Below are 14,905 nucleotides of genomic sequence, written 5' to 3'. Positions count from 1 at the left end.
GAGCGATAAAACCAGGACAAAATATAAATAAATGCATACACAAAAAAAATACAAGAAAACGCCGAATAACAAGTTTCGTACATATTAATATACGGTCAATATAAAATGCCATAGACGCGCGGGTGCTGCACGTTTCATTTACATTTTTGCTGGCTCGGTCGTTTTCGGGGTGATGGTCTAGTGGTTGATGTAATGGTAATCAGATTATCTCGTGTTTTCTTGGAGGTGAGCCTAAACCTTGTAAAGGAGTCAAGTAGACCGATCGGAGCCTTCATTTTCCATTCTTTTTTTCTTTCTCGCCCTACATGTATGTGTATATACCGGCACTGTCATCCTCTATTGACTTTCTTCGCCCCCCCATCTTTTGTATTTGTTTACCATTACACCCCAGCGAGTAGTATTTGGCTAGCCGCCAAAGGAGAAGAGAAAAAAAAACTAAACTTCTTTTTGCGTCTTTTTTTTGTTCCCTTCCGCCCCAACGAGCCACTGCTATACCTCACAATCAATTGTCACGGAATCACAACAACCAGCCGTCACTGAGTTTTTGTCCTTTTTTTTTATTGCGCACGTCACTGAAACCAAGACACATTACTATAATTTATTTCTGAAGCTCTTTCTGGGTGTGGTGTAGTGCAAGGAAGGTGTGGCCATGCGTGGGTTATGTAATCTAATTCCATTCGAAGTGCGCTTGATGTTTCTCATTGTATGCAAATGAATTCCACCTTTGGATTTATTGACGCATATTCATCACATTCAAGGAATCTGACTTTGGCTACTTTTAATTTCACGCACTGATTCCCCCCGGGAAATTTAAAAATAATTTTAGCCCGAAAAATAGATTGGGCAACTTGAACGAGATCATTTGTGAGAGTTCTGCGACTCCTAGGCGAGACATGAAAGAACGGCCGTAGAAAATGAACCGAATGAAAGGCTGCGGAAAATAAAGAAGCAACAAAACCGAAAATGTTACGTAATCTCACAGTTTGAATTTTACTTCCTGTTCAAATTCAGCTCTACATAGAGTATATATGGACATACTATATGGGCGTGCGCATATAGTTTCAAACTTGAAGAAGATAGTCCATAAAAGGAGCCGAGCCCATAGAGTCTCACACAAAGTGACGGAGTTTCAATCCACTTTGTGGATCCCCCCGTACCGACTTTGAAATGACGATGGAACGAGATGACACGAGTCTCTGGGCCGTCTTAATAAGTCAATTAACTTTCCATAAAGTCATGAGTTGCAAAATCGTTCACGCGCAGACCGGGTCGTGATTAGCCTATGGCACTTTCGATTACCGACGAGTGACGAAACTGTCAACGGGAAAAAGAAAAAAAAAAAGTCTTTTGGGTGGGAGGACTTTCTCATTTTCGGCTGCTACTACATTTTTCTTTAGATTTTCAACCATTGGACGGGAGCCAATCGTTGAAAACTGAAAACTCAAAATCATAAATTCTTATAGGTCATTTCCATGTTAAACTGAGTTTGGTGCATAACTTCGCTAATAAAGCCAAGGCAGCCGGATAGATGCGTATAAAACTGGGAAATGGGTTTTTCTACCAAATGTGGCCATCCATCCTCTTGCTGGATGGATGTGGCCCAGCCGTCTAGAACCGTGAAGACGGATGAACAGATGGACATTGACCGAACCTTTAAAATCACGGATGTTGTAAGTTTCCTGTCTTACTTTATCCTCAATGAACTCGCAACTCATTCCTTTGTCTTTTCTTTCTCCCGACTAATTCCGTCAATCAGAAAAGCCTCACATTAGAGGAATCTACTTTCAACATTTCCTTCCTCGCCATTTTTTCAAAAGCAGCAAATAGGAAAAAGCCCACCTATAGTTCAATACAAGACCGTCTTCCTAAACGTTTACGTGACTTGAATCGCTCAATCAATCGGCAGCAGAAATGAACATCCGGCTGCCATCGGGGGGCGTATGTAGCCGCATCGACATTCAAAAGCTTGTTGTTGGCTTAGCTGTCCGTTCCGTAGAGATAGACAGAGAGGAATAGAGAAAAAGAAACAGATACAAACCAATGGTTAATAACGACAGTCATTGGCTCGGGACGAATGGGGTAGATGATGAAGATTTATGGTTACGAAACATGTTCACTTTTGTACGACCTCTCATACGCTCATGCGCCAACAGGCCTCTGGTTCTCAATCAGAAGAACACCATACAGCCGGACGGTAACGCGCTCGGGGTGGAAATCCTCGACTGGGCCAGTTGCACGTGACTGTTGATCCTGTGTGGAGGTGACTTCCTTCGTCTGTGATCCACATTCTTTCACACACAGGACCAAACAGACAGAAATACACGATTGGTAAACAAACAAACTTGAGCGCAAAAGAAAAAAACAAAAATAACGGAGGAGAAAAATTGATAACGAGAAAATAGAAAAACAAAAACTGCGCTAAACTTTCCCGTGTGATTTCCCAGCGCCTTGGATGGTTCAATGTTGAGAGAAAAATGCCGGAAGAGCGCTATTACAATCCGCTCGACTGCCGGACAAGATCCGCAGCCATCACTGCCTTCGTCGTCGTTTATCTTCTGTTCGCCACCGTCCAGCCTTCTGGTGGATTGCCCCCAGTCATCAAAATCGGCAAGTTTTATTGCTTTCGACCACTTGTGTGCCGAAAGCAGAAGAACTGAACAAGCAATTTTTTAATTAATGTTGTGTGTCGTATAACGAGAGTAATAGGGGGCCTGATTCAAGAAAAACAATAATCCCCCTTAATTGCAGGGCTATTACTGTTGATTCCAATAGCAAAGATTTAAAAGAAAATGGTTGTTATTATGTCCATTCGTCACCCTGTTTGACCATGCATAATGCTGGCTACAGACCAAATCAACTGCGTTCCCTATGCACCGATCTGCATTCGTCGATTAATTCAATCGAATAACGAACCAAGGGCACAGCGAATGCGACGTTTTTCATTTGCGACCTATCCATCGAAAAAGAAGTTGTCGTTGGAGTGATGTCCGCTCCTCATCCATCTTTTTTTTTTCTTCTGGATAGTTGATTTTCTTTGTTTTCTCTCTTTCTCTGTCAAGAGTTTTCTGGTCGATCGGAATGTTTTGTTAGAAAAGCTTTTTTTTTTTTTGGTTCGCCCCATCCAATCTCCATCCGTTCTATTCAATATGTCCCGACAGGAATCAACTCAACGTCGCATCCTCTGGCTCAATGTCAATATGCGATATATATCTGCGAGGATGATTCGCCTTCGTAAGATTCTCAGACATCATGTCGATATGAGCGTCAAACCTCCATCAGTAAGTTCCCAATAGTGAACAGGGTGTACAAGGAAACAAAGTAAGATGGAAAAAATAAGGTATTGAACGAAAATCCTTCTTGATTATCGTGAGGAAATTGGGCATCGAGCAAGTCACGTCTGCCTGCGATTTGAAGGCCATAAATCATCCACAGAATTGAGAATTCACCATCGTAAAAATAATTTTTAAAAAATGCGTTGAGCTCAGGAAGCTTTTGCTTTATCTCTCTTAAAGTTTCCGCTTCCAAGACTTTACGGGACCCATGTGTCAGGCTAATATTATTTGCGAAACTGTTCAATATAATAACTGAAGCAGCTGTAAATATCTGTAATCAAATTTGGAAAACTTATCGATAGAGCAGTTGGTTTTCAAAGAAGCACTTCCTTCAGCTCGTTACTTATTTTTAGCTGTGGGAAATATATGCTCTTTAGAGAACTGAGAAAAAAAGAATGAAAAAACTAATTAATCCAAGCGGTGGTAAGAATAGAAGAGAAAATCGACCAAAGCGATGCAAATCTAGTTATACTTTGCCAATATTGCAATATCTAATTTTATCCTATAATTCGGTTTTATTCGATTTATTTTAATTTATTTGATTTATTTTCTTACCCAATCATTTTATTGAATATATATATTTTATGGTATGTTTTTTCTTAATTTTGTAAACCGGTGTGAATTATTTTTGTGTAAAAAGTTGGCAGAGGCAGACACAGACATAGCTTTCTTTCTTGTCAGATTCAGGCTGAGGCCACCCTAGCATAATTAGAAGAAAATTTAGAAGAAAATAAAGGCATCATTCAGGCATAGTTTTCTTGTTCAACATCAACATCATCCATGATGTGAAGAAATCACTTATGGTTCTCGTTGGTGAAGCAACTTAAACACTAAGAATTATTTGTTTTTTCAATACGTTGAGTTTGAGGACTAGGAATTTATCTATTTAGTTTTTTAGTTAGTTTGAAAACTAGATAAAACTGAATAACAGACCAAGTGGCAAGTACTATATAGTTTATTATCTAGTTTGAAGCAAAACAAAATTCAATAATCATTTCATTTTATTACGTTTTTCGAAAAACAAAATGATTTAAATTTAATTTAGTCATGTATGAAATTTTTAAACTAACTTTCAACGCTACAAAACATCATCATACGTTGATGGTGACCAAACCATCTAATTGGAAGTAGCCGTCAAGTTCCAAGAATTAATCGAGCTCGCGTGCTTTCTAAATAAGAGCCAGACAACAGCAATAACAATGGGGAACAAAGTCAAATGTATCATTAATTTAATATGAGCCGCTTTACAAGCCGTCTTGAAATCTAATGGGAGGTCGGACTAAAAATAGAGCGAAATAGAGGCTCAACAATGCGGCATGAATGGGCTTGAGCTAGTTACAGTAGTTAATATGTGGGTGAGCACGTTCCAAAAGGCTAGAGCATCTCTCCGAGACAAAGCCGACTCCTTATTTTGATTGGGCAGCCACCGCGAGGAAGACGGCCATCATTTGGACGTGAGCTCTCCTTTATTTTCTGGTCTTTTGCCGTCTTCCCTCTTCCTTGTCAGACTCCAAGGCATATATTCTTATAGTATAGTCTTCCACCTTGTGGGGGCTGCAATCACCCTCCAACTCTTATCGCGATGACTGAACGGTCGTCGGATCAACACGTCCCATTCTCGACATCAGAACAAACGCCTGCGTCTTTAGTTATGTCCTGGTCGCCATTCTTTCCTATCTACACTTTCAAGCCTAAACCGTTTATAGTGCCCTCTTCTATTCTCGATTTCCTCCTCGGCTATTGTCAATCCTGTCTGCCGCTCTTTCTTCCCCATTTTCCTTTTCAATCTCTTTCAATTTCCCATTTGTCCGGCGATCGATCAACAAGCAATCAATCGTCCATGATTCGAGGTATTTATGCTCAGTAGCCTACGAACCTACCATCGCGTGTAGGCGAAAAAAGATATGGAATTGAAGAGCAATAATTAGGATATCATTCAGTTCCAGCATCGATTTTTTTTTTTTTTTTCTAAACCTAGACATTCTATCGACTTTTATGTCTAGCTCTTTTATTTTTTCCCCGTCTCCAAGATTCATTTCTTGTTTTTCCATCCGAACGGTCAGTGATATAACTCGCAAAAGATGGCAGGCAAAACTTAAATCCACTGCGCTTACGTCACTGTCATACTCCAAGTACGGTCCTTACTTTCGAGATATATGTCTAGTAATATAGCCAGAAAACCTATTTGCGATAAAACTAGCTTGTCAGTTTTTATGAGTTGCAAACTGTACAGCATCAGGAAACTAAAGTTCGTGTCGTAAAGAAACGAGAAGAAATAATCCGGTGATATGTTGCTGTTCCAACGGACATATCGGGCGTGTTATCGTCTACCCAAGAAGTTCAAGTTTTTCTTTTTACAAAATCGCGGAAGACGCGGTGGGGTGTAAACGGGGTGCTATATTGATTTACTCGTTGTATGCTATATATACTGTGTAGTGTGTATATCTCAAGTGATTCCCTCACGGACACTGCTGACACCCCAATCGGTGTGCCTTGTATTTATAGGAGCCATTATGACCGAAGAGCAGCGCGGTAGCCAAACGGAGCAGCTTTTCAAGTACGCCGTAGAGAGAATAAATCGCGATCCGGAGTTGCTACCCAACACGACCCTGATCTACGACATCCACTACGTCGACCGCGAAGATAGCTGGCACGCATCGAAGAAAGGTACAAGTGTGTTGATGCTAAACCTGTCAAGTCAAAGTAGAAGTCTAGTGTGTAAAGTTGAATGGCTTTTACGTCAGCCATTTCATTATGCCTTCAACAAGAACGTTTACTGAATGGCTGTCAGCTACAGCCACGAGAGCTCACGTTGATTTAACGACGGGAATTTTAGAACTCCTGTACGTTCTCCGTAATATTCAACGATTTTTAATCTCCGCCGACTAGTATACGGCGGTGTACGGTCTGGATCCTATAACAAAGACTTATTGAGAGCTGTGTATAGTACAGTATAATCACCAGTCGAGACTGAACTTTTCAAACAAGATCTTGCCGTGCTGTTTCGTCAACTGAGGGCTTCACTGCCCTTCGTGTACACTCCTAGCTTATTGTTCTAACAAGATTTTGAAAAAAAAGTATTATGTGTCGGCTTGGGCCACGTATGGCCTCACTTTTTCATGAGCCAGCAAGAGTATAAAAGAATATTACAGTCTGCTGCCGACAGAGTGTGCCGATCTGTCGTCATCAATGCCGCACTTGACGAGATTCCATCGGTCAGACGGTATGACTCGTATGCACTCGATCGACATGGCAAAATCGACGCATTGACGAAATGTTATTTCAAATAGAGGAATTCAAGGTGAAGCTTTTCTTCTGTTGTTGTTCTCTTCGACATTTGGCTGCTAACAGAAAGAAAATGACAAGGGGAAATACTCCAAGGGAAAACTAGATGTTAACAACCCTAAAGGGCTGGCGGTGAACTCTCGAGTCACTCGGTCTCCCGGATGGTAGCCCATCCACGACCTACTGCTGCTACTTTTCTTTCTTCTTTCTCCTCTTTCCTCTCCTGTCTTCGTATAAGTTCCTAATCGAGAAATGGGTTAGAGCGACAAAAGGAACTGTTAATCACACTGTTCAGGAATGGTCACGATGCTTATTTATCTAAAGCCAAACCGTGCAAATGGAAGAGAAGATGAGGGGGCATTCGATGTTTGTCAAATAGGAAGCCTTTATATGTACCGCGGGGGGAGAGGAATTGGGAATGCTAGCTGCCGCTTAGAAGTCATCCGTCATCTTATCCAGCAGCCGATCGCGTTCGAAGCAATAATCAGCTCCGTCGCACAATCTCCGCGGAATTTCCGGTCTGCTTCTCCCGCCCATCTTCTTTCGGCTTCCCGGTTCCCTTTTTCACATCCTCCACCAGAGGAATTCGCACGTTATATATTCCCAGCACCATAGTTCAGTTCTGCACTTATATATAGAAGTTGTGTGTATGAGTAATTTATATCGCCCAATCCCAGACAATGAGCGTGGGGAGATGGGAGTGTAATGGTGTACGTTCTTTGTCAGCCCATTCTCTCTTTCTTCCGCCTCCATTATTACCGGTCTGCCCAAGAAATTCTTATGTCTTCCCCGTAATATGATTTATCTTTTAGCGGCTTCCATTTTGTCCGCATTGTTGGTGATTGATGACAAACCAATAAAAGCTGAGGCGCGGAAAAATTAATGCCCGACATACAAACACACCTCCATTGAGATGAAAGCCAAATTTCATTAGGCCTTGCTCATAAGCAAGCTTAAAAAATAAAGAGTAATCTTGTTTCGGAAGGTTGACATTTTGGACCCCTCACTATTCATGGACTCAGTTCGTTAATTCTATGCTCAACGATCTATTTCTTCAGAAGTCGACGGATCGCGACCTCAATACAAACGCTGTCTGATTTACTCGGATTTAGAAAGGCCTATAATCAAATTGCAAATTCTGTTAATTGCTGCTTGACGTAGTTATAAAGATATGTACTAAAGACCAAGGCCCGCTGTAGTTCTCTAGACCTAGGTATACAGAAGAAAGAGGTCTCAATTAATGGTCAAAACATTCCCCCCCCCCCTTAGCCTGCTTACAAGTGCAACAAGGAGCGCACGCTATATTCGGTCCGTCGGATCCGTATCTTGGAGCTCACGTCCAGTCAATTTGCGATGCGCTGGAGATTCCTCACCTTGAGGTGAATATAGTCTTTCACCTTTAATCAAATCTACTTGTGTAAATGTATTTTAAAAGAATATTTGTCTAAACGTAATTTTGTTTGCTCGACGTTTCCATTGAAAATTCAAAAGGCCCGCTTAGATATGGACAGCGAATACAAACCCTATTCGATCAACGTGTATCCACCAATAGACATCATCAACAAAGCCTTCATGGACGTTATGTTCTTCCTCAATTGGACCAAAGTTGCCATCATTTATGAAGAAGACCAAGGTACATATAGGTGGATAATCAATTTTCCGCCGTTTGTCATGGGTATTATTGTATAAATTAGCCTGGCGCAATCAATCTTAATATTACCGCAGTCCCTTACGACGCCGACGGTTCGTCTCGATACTTTTGTTGGCACGTTTCGCAATCGATAGCTATTCCTTGGTATAGTGAAATAAAGCCAAGGAGCAATGTATTTCATGTTAGATGCTTCTCCAGCAAATGTAATGCAAATTTCCATGTAAAATGCCGCCATCAAATTTTTATGGGGTCTTTCAAATCGGTTGTTGCATTCATAAAATTGTGATGAGAAGCGAGAAACTATTCTGTGCGAACTTTTAGTGGGGAAAATCTACTTAAAAAAAAACACCAACCCTTTTAGAATCGCAGTAGATCATCCTCCCTCTCTTGGGTAATCGAACGACTAGTAACCCAATCTACATAATATATACAATTTTGCGATGACAAGCGACAATAGAATTGGATTATCGATCCGTTCACGAAAAAAAAAACTGCGTTTGTTACAGTTTCTTGAATATATTTGGGGTTTCTTTCCTGCTCTCAAAACGATCTCGAAAATATGTTTCTCAATCGACCTGTGAGGACTATGAGATTTTGACTTGTCTGTCTTATACTTTTTGCCCCCAACATTGTATAAAGGGTTGGTGATGCTTCAGGATATGATCCGCGCTCCAATGGCCAAGCCCATGGAAATACTCCTTCGTCAGGCGTCTCCCGACACATACAAGGACGTGCTCAAGGAGGTCAAAGCCAAAGAATTCTACAATCTTGTAATCGACACCAGGCCGGAGAACATGAATTTCTTCCTCAAAGGGGTGAGTTCGGTTGCCATAGCTATATATCCAACGATCGTATCTAGCGTCTTATTGTTCGTGTTGGAGATCTTTTCTGGTTTTTCTCAAGTCGGATTGGAGAAAAGAAAAAAATAACTAAACTAAACTAAAACACTGAGAACAAACGAGAGCCGATGCGTTCCTGACGACCGACCCGTAATAAATATTTCGGCATCGATTCTCAATCCTTTAAACCCTCGTCCGGTCATATCCGGAACGTTGAGTCCGGGTGCGAGTGGGCGTTATCGCAATCCATTCATATGTCGTGGACTGGTGGTTGATCGATCAAGGCAATCGATTCTCTTTTCTTTCTTTCGTTCTTTCTTTTTTTTCTGACACCATGACAAAAAAATCGCTTGAGGCCTTGTACAAACGTATTGTTGTTTGATTCGAGCCTATAAAAAAAAATCCCTTCTTTCACAACAGGTTCTTCAGCTTCAGATGAACGATTACAAGTACCACTACTTGTTTACGACTTTTGTAAGTGTTATAATTTTTTTTAACCTCCGCATCTCAAGTGGACGATGATATGAAAATGAATTTGCATCTCAAAAGTCTCTTATCTGTTTGGAATGTGATTGACAGGACGTGGAAATATTCGACTTAGAGGCCTTCAAGTACAACTACGTCAACATAACGGCATTCCGAGCCGTTGACAGCGAATATTTCCGTGTGATGCAGACGCTCAAAGAGATGGAACGGGTTCAAATGCCCGGCTACAATCAATCGGTCATCAATCGAACTCGAATCCTTCAGGTTTCTTTCTAGATAGATCTCATTCTCTACAACACTTCAAATATAAATAATTGACATTACTCTGGACAGATCGAGCCGGCCTTGTTTTACGATTCGGTCCACGTTTTCGCTCATGGACTGCAGGCGCTGGACCGCAGCTCTTCTCTTCGTCTGGCCAACATGTCGTGTGACGATGAAGTTCCATGGAGTGACGGCTCCTCTCTATTTAATTACATCAACGCAGTAAGTTTCCTTGCAGCGATTTAATTCTTTTATGTGTAGTATCTTTAGATCTGCGTTTAGCTTTAACTCAAATGTCACACCAGTTTACCTAAGCCCGGTTTTTTAGTTTACCAAAATTGAAATAGAAATAACAAGCATAACAGTTGAAAAGGAGAATAGACGTGACACCAAACTTACTGATGGATTGTTCGACCAGCAACTTTAGCCAAGTTGTCGCTACTGCGTTGTTCATAATCAAATACGCCCACTAAGTGAACTTTTGTCTAGACTACTAGGAAGCCAGTTGGTATATAATATTGTTCCAACACTATTGACTAAAACTACAGAACGTGATGTGAATCAGTGTAGGCGAAAAGCTGCACACACATCACGCCTCTGCCACAAAAGTAGGACGAAATCAGTCATCGGTACAACCTGCTCTGTAACGCTGAAGGCGATGTTTTATTGACTGCTCCAGCGTCACCACATAACCGAGTTAACTGAAAATTAAAGTTGATACTAATAAATAAATCCCCTTTTCGCAGGTTGAATACAGGGGATTGACCGGTCCGGTGCAGTTCCGCGAGGGCCGCCGCACCAACTTCAAGTTTGATCTTCTAAAACTGAAATCCCACGCCCTCCTCAAAGTTGGCGAATGGACGCCTCGAACCGGAGTCAATCTCACCGACCCAGTGGCTTTCTTCGACGCTGGAACGATGAACGTCACTCTCGTTGTCACCACCAACTTGGTCAGTGGCACGAAATAATCGTTATTCTCTCTGGCATGGCCATCACTTGGATTTCGCTATTCCCGTTATATTATTTCGCAGCGTTTTCTTCCGCTTCACGCGACAGCTGATGAATCGTGTCACCAAAAAGCTCTTCTTTATACCCCCCGTTCAATTATTATGTGTTTTCTCAATGTTGGCATGATTCCTAATGGCATGGCATCGCCGAAACATTTGCTGTGTTTTTCTTCACGGGAAACTGGACACACAGGAGCGGCCGTACGTCATGCTGAACCACGGTAAGAACTACACGGGCAATAACCGGTTCTACGGCTTCTCAATGGAATTGCTGGACGAGATCGCTCGCATTTCCAAGTTCAGTTACATCGTCGACATCAATCCGGATGGGGCCTATGGCGTCAAGAATCCCGTCACCGGCGAATGGAACGGCGTCGTTAAACAACTCATGTCACACGTTAGTTCCGACCCTATAACCGGTTTATTTTCACAGTTACACGTTTAGTTATATAGCTTTGTTAGTACTTGGATTGTCAGAAAAGACACTCGAGTTCAAGAGCCACAACGACGACAACAATTTAAAGGAAAAAACAAGGTAACGAACGACTTTCCGCGTTTCCGGCCATTATGGTTTTTGTAGTGCTTTCTTATCTGCGCTTATTCACGTTAATAATCAGATGATGGAACAGCACACGCCAAAATCTCGCATGCCCCCTTTAATGGTTTCATTAAGCTGCAGCATGAGTAGTCTATGTAGTGGAGTCTGCTTTTGCATGTAGTCGTTAAGTATATTCGGCTGCTGAATATAGTCTTGCTGTGAGAAACTGCTGAATAGAATGCGCATTGCATAAATAGAAAATAAATTCCTTAGCTCATTATGAGACTATCAAACCTGAAACGCCGGTACAATTATCCCTGAAGGCACTTGAGTTTCCTTGTATAGTCTCCACTATACAGACACGTTGCTATACGCGTTCGTTTGTAGGAAGTGCCCTACGTATTGCTTGCATCTGGCTACAATCTGACTGACAATGAACGCTACGAAGGCTTCTGCGTTGAATTGATCAGAGAAATCGCTCACTTGGTGGGATTCAACTACACCATTCGGCTAGCGCCCGAAGCCAAGTACGGCATCTCTGATCCGAAAACGGGAGAATGGAACGGTATTGTGCGGGAACTCATGGATCGGGTAACGCATTTTCCATTTTTCTATTCAATCAATTCCGACTCCTTTGCGGTGCTTTTTTTTTTAGAATGACGAGTCGATGATATGGACGGATAAAAATCCTTTTATTTTACAATTCAAATAAGCGACTAATCACCTTGTTCTTTTGTACAGAAAGCAGACTTGGCGATTGGTAGCATGACGATCAATTATGCGCGAGAGAGCGTCATCGATTTCACGAAGCCTTTCATGAACCTCGGAATCAGCATCATGTTCAAGGTTTGTCCTTTTGACCAGTTTCAATTATTCATTTTTTCTTTCTTTCTGGCACAACAAATGATTGAACGTGGTTGATTTCACTTTTGAAATTTTAAAAGAAGCATATTGGCCGTGAAATTGCGAGCATGTACTGCGCCGTACAGATATCCAAGAAGGATAATGATTGATTTTCTATCCTTTATTATTAACAGGTTCCAACCAAGCCGCCAGCGCGTCTTTTCTCGTTCATGAAGCCGTTGACGTTGGACATTTGGCTCTACGTTTTAGTAGCCTATGCTTTGGTTTCCATCACCATGTTCCTAGTCAGTCGATTCTCACCCTACGAATGGCACAATCCATATCCGTGCGTCGCCGATCCCACTGTCATCCGCAATCAATTCAGTCTGGGCAACAGCTTCTGGTTCACTGTCGGCACGTAAGCACGCTGGGCTGCTTTGCCTAATCTAATACATATGTTGAGTGCAATTAATATTCCGCTGATGGCCTGTCTTGTTATTCATTGTAGGTTGATGCAACAAGGTTCTGATCTCAATCCCAAGGTATACAGGGGCAACGTTATTCGCTTCCGCAATTAGTAGCAGAGCAGCATTAGGTGATGTAGCTTTGATCTTGAAATTTTATTGACCATTGAATCGTGTAGGCGGCTTCAACGAGGATCGTGGGCAGCATCTGGTGGTTTTTCACGCTGATTATCATCTCGTCATACACCGCCAATCTAGCCGCCTTCCTCACCGTCGAGCGGATGGCCTCCCCAATTGAGTCGGCTCAGGATTTGGCCGAGCAAAGGGAGATCTCCTACGGGACCCTCGAGAGCGGATCGACCATGACATTTTTCCGAGTGAGTCATCGCTTGACTATTGCATCATGGAGGACTTGAATTTAAATTCGTTACATTTCATTACAGGATTCGAAAATTGAAACTTATCAAAAGATGTGGCGGTTCATGGAGAACAAAAAGCCGTCGGTGTTCGTCTCAACCTACGACGAAGGCATCCGCAGAGTGCTGGATGGCAACTACGCATTCCTGATGGAATCGACAACGCTCGATTATTTTGTGCATCGAAATTGTAACCTTACCCAGATAGGAGGCTTACTCGACTCGAAATACTACGGCATCGCTACGCCTATCGGTAACATATTAAGAATTACAGTTCCCTACGGCATTATTTTTATTTTTCCCGGCTCGTTTCAGGATCTCCGTGGAGAGATAGGATTTCCTTGGCCATTCTCGAACTTCAAGAGAAGGGCGTCATCTACCAATTGTACAGCAAATGGTGGAAGAATAAAGAAGAGGTCTGCAACAAATTCCCTCAAGGCAAAGAAACCAAGACTACTTTGGGCGTCGACAGCATTGGTATATCTCAAAATATTTGCCTATATTATTCCCGTCGTTTTTCCCTTGAGTGAATACGGCCAATTTTCAATCGTTTGCAGGTGGCGTTTTTGTTGTCCTGCTGTGCGGATTGGCCGTAGCTGTCCTTATCGCCATCATCGAATTCTGTTGGAATTCGAAGAAGAGTGCGGCCTACGAACAAGTGAGTTTCAAATAAAATAATCCCAGGGGGGAAACAAATTGATTTTTCAATCCCGTTTATTAAACATGGAATAGCAATCGCTATGCTCAGAGATGGCCGAGGAGTTTTGTTTTGCCGTCCGCTGTCGAGGATCCGTCCAGCGTCCAGCTTTCAAAAGGAAATGCTCCCAGTGCGTCACTCACTGCTCGTACTTGAGAGAAATGGATTCTCATCACGTGCCGGTTCCCACAAACGGACTTTTAGCCGAAAGTACGTCATTTTGTTCCCACTTAGTTCAGACGTTCATGAAACTTTGAGATTACGATTATCACAATTCTCTTGATGTGTCAGATTTCCGAGAAGATTTCAGCACCGAGTACCAAACCGAAGGACTGTCCAATAATACCGTCGTTTGAAGATATATTTCCGACTATTTGATCTATTTAAGATGATCTCAATTATCGGGTTTGAATAAACTGTTTTCCCTTATTACTGATGTGGCTTTGTTAAAAAAGAAAAAAAAACCTTTTCTCTGAAAAGCGAAACTTAAGAGCCTTAAAAACTTCAACTATCGATTATATCCCATGACGGATGACAACAAAAATAAACATGAATGTAGAATATAAATGAAAGCAATCCATATACCAGCTGCGGCCCTTAGGGTCCTCAATTTCTTTGTGCAATACTAGTAACAATTTGAAAACGAAACAAGCCAATAAGTGATTGAATGTGACAAAGCCTCTTATCTTTCTCTGACGTCCTTGTATGAGTGGCCTTTCTTGATTCCTTTTGTCACTGTAATATAGAACCAGACTTTATCGATTAGTCGGGATTCTTCCTATTGAATTGTAGACTCGGACGTGACCATCTCAGATTTTGTTTCCCATCCCGTTCGTGAGTAAAAGTAATTTTTCAAAAAGCCTGTTTTGCAAAGATTATTCCGCCAGATTAGTCACACTTTTCCCTCTTGGCTTTTTAAATGAGGGTCCTATGAGGGTCTCATTGTGGCGGTGTAATACTTATCTGCGGGTTTCGTGCAAATCGTTACTTTCATCTTGACTCTGGTAAGGGGGCTCAGTGTAACTTGATGAGATGAGCTGTTAGATACTTAAATAATCCTGATCCGTTCAGCGGATGTCAAGC

General features: G+C 41.9%; 1 protein-coding gene across 3 annotated transcripts; it reads left to right on the top strand.

The window, feature by feature from the left end:
- The first annotated feature begins 2,147 nt into the window (after positions 1–2,147).
- On the top strand, positions 2,148–14,254 carry LOC124341825 (glutamate receptor ionotropic, kainate 2-like). 3 transcript variants are annotated; one of them, XM_046794771.1, is made up of 20 exons: positions 2,148–2,607; positions 5,838–5,999; positions 7,887–7,996; positions 8,109–8,250; positions 8,908–9,083; positions 9,528–9,581; positions 9,687–9,857; positions 9,927–10,079; positions 10,604–10,807; positions 11,058–11,261; positions 11,790–11,993; positions 12,144–12,248; positions 12,440–12,663; positions 12,754–12,787; positions 12,889–13,086; positions 13,153–13,378; positions 13,441–13,602; positions 13,683–13,783; positions 13,858–14,032; positions 14,114–14,254. In XM_046794771.1, exons 1-20 carry the CDS (start codon positions 2,475–2,477, stop codon positions 14,176–14,178), a joined length of 3,003 nt encoding a protein of 1,000 aa, XP_046650727.1. In that variant the 5' UTR covers positions 2,148–2,474; the 3' UTR covers positions 14,179–14,254. The 3 variants fall into 3 exon arrangements, with proteins under 3 accessions (XP_046650727.1, XP_046650729.1, XP_046650730.1); XM_046794773.1 differs by lacking the exon at positions 11,058–11,261 and having other exon boundaries at positions 2,153–2,607; XM_046794774.1 differs by lacking the exon at positions 11,790–11,993 and having other exon boundaries at positions 2,154–2,607.
- Positions 14,255–14,905: the final 651 nt, after the last annotated feature.

Source organism: Daphnia pulicaria, chromosome 6 (assembly GCF_021234035.1).
Source record: "Daphnia pulicaria isolate SC F1-1A chromosome 6, SC_F0-13Bv2, whole genome shotgun sequence".
Taxonomy (NCBI): domain Eukaryota; kingdom Metazoa; phylum Arthropoda; class Branchiopoda; order Diplostraca; family Daphniidae; genus Daphnia; species Daphnia pulicaria.
This window is presented reverse-complemented; position numbering and strand designations above follow the sequence as displayed.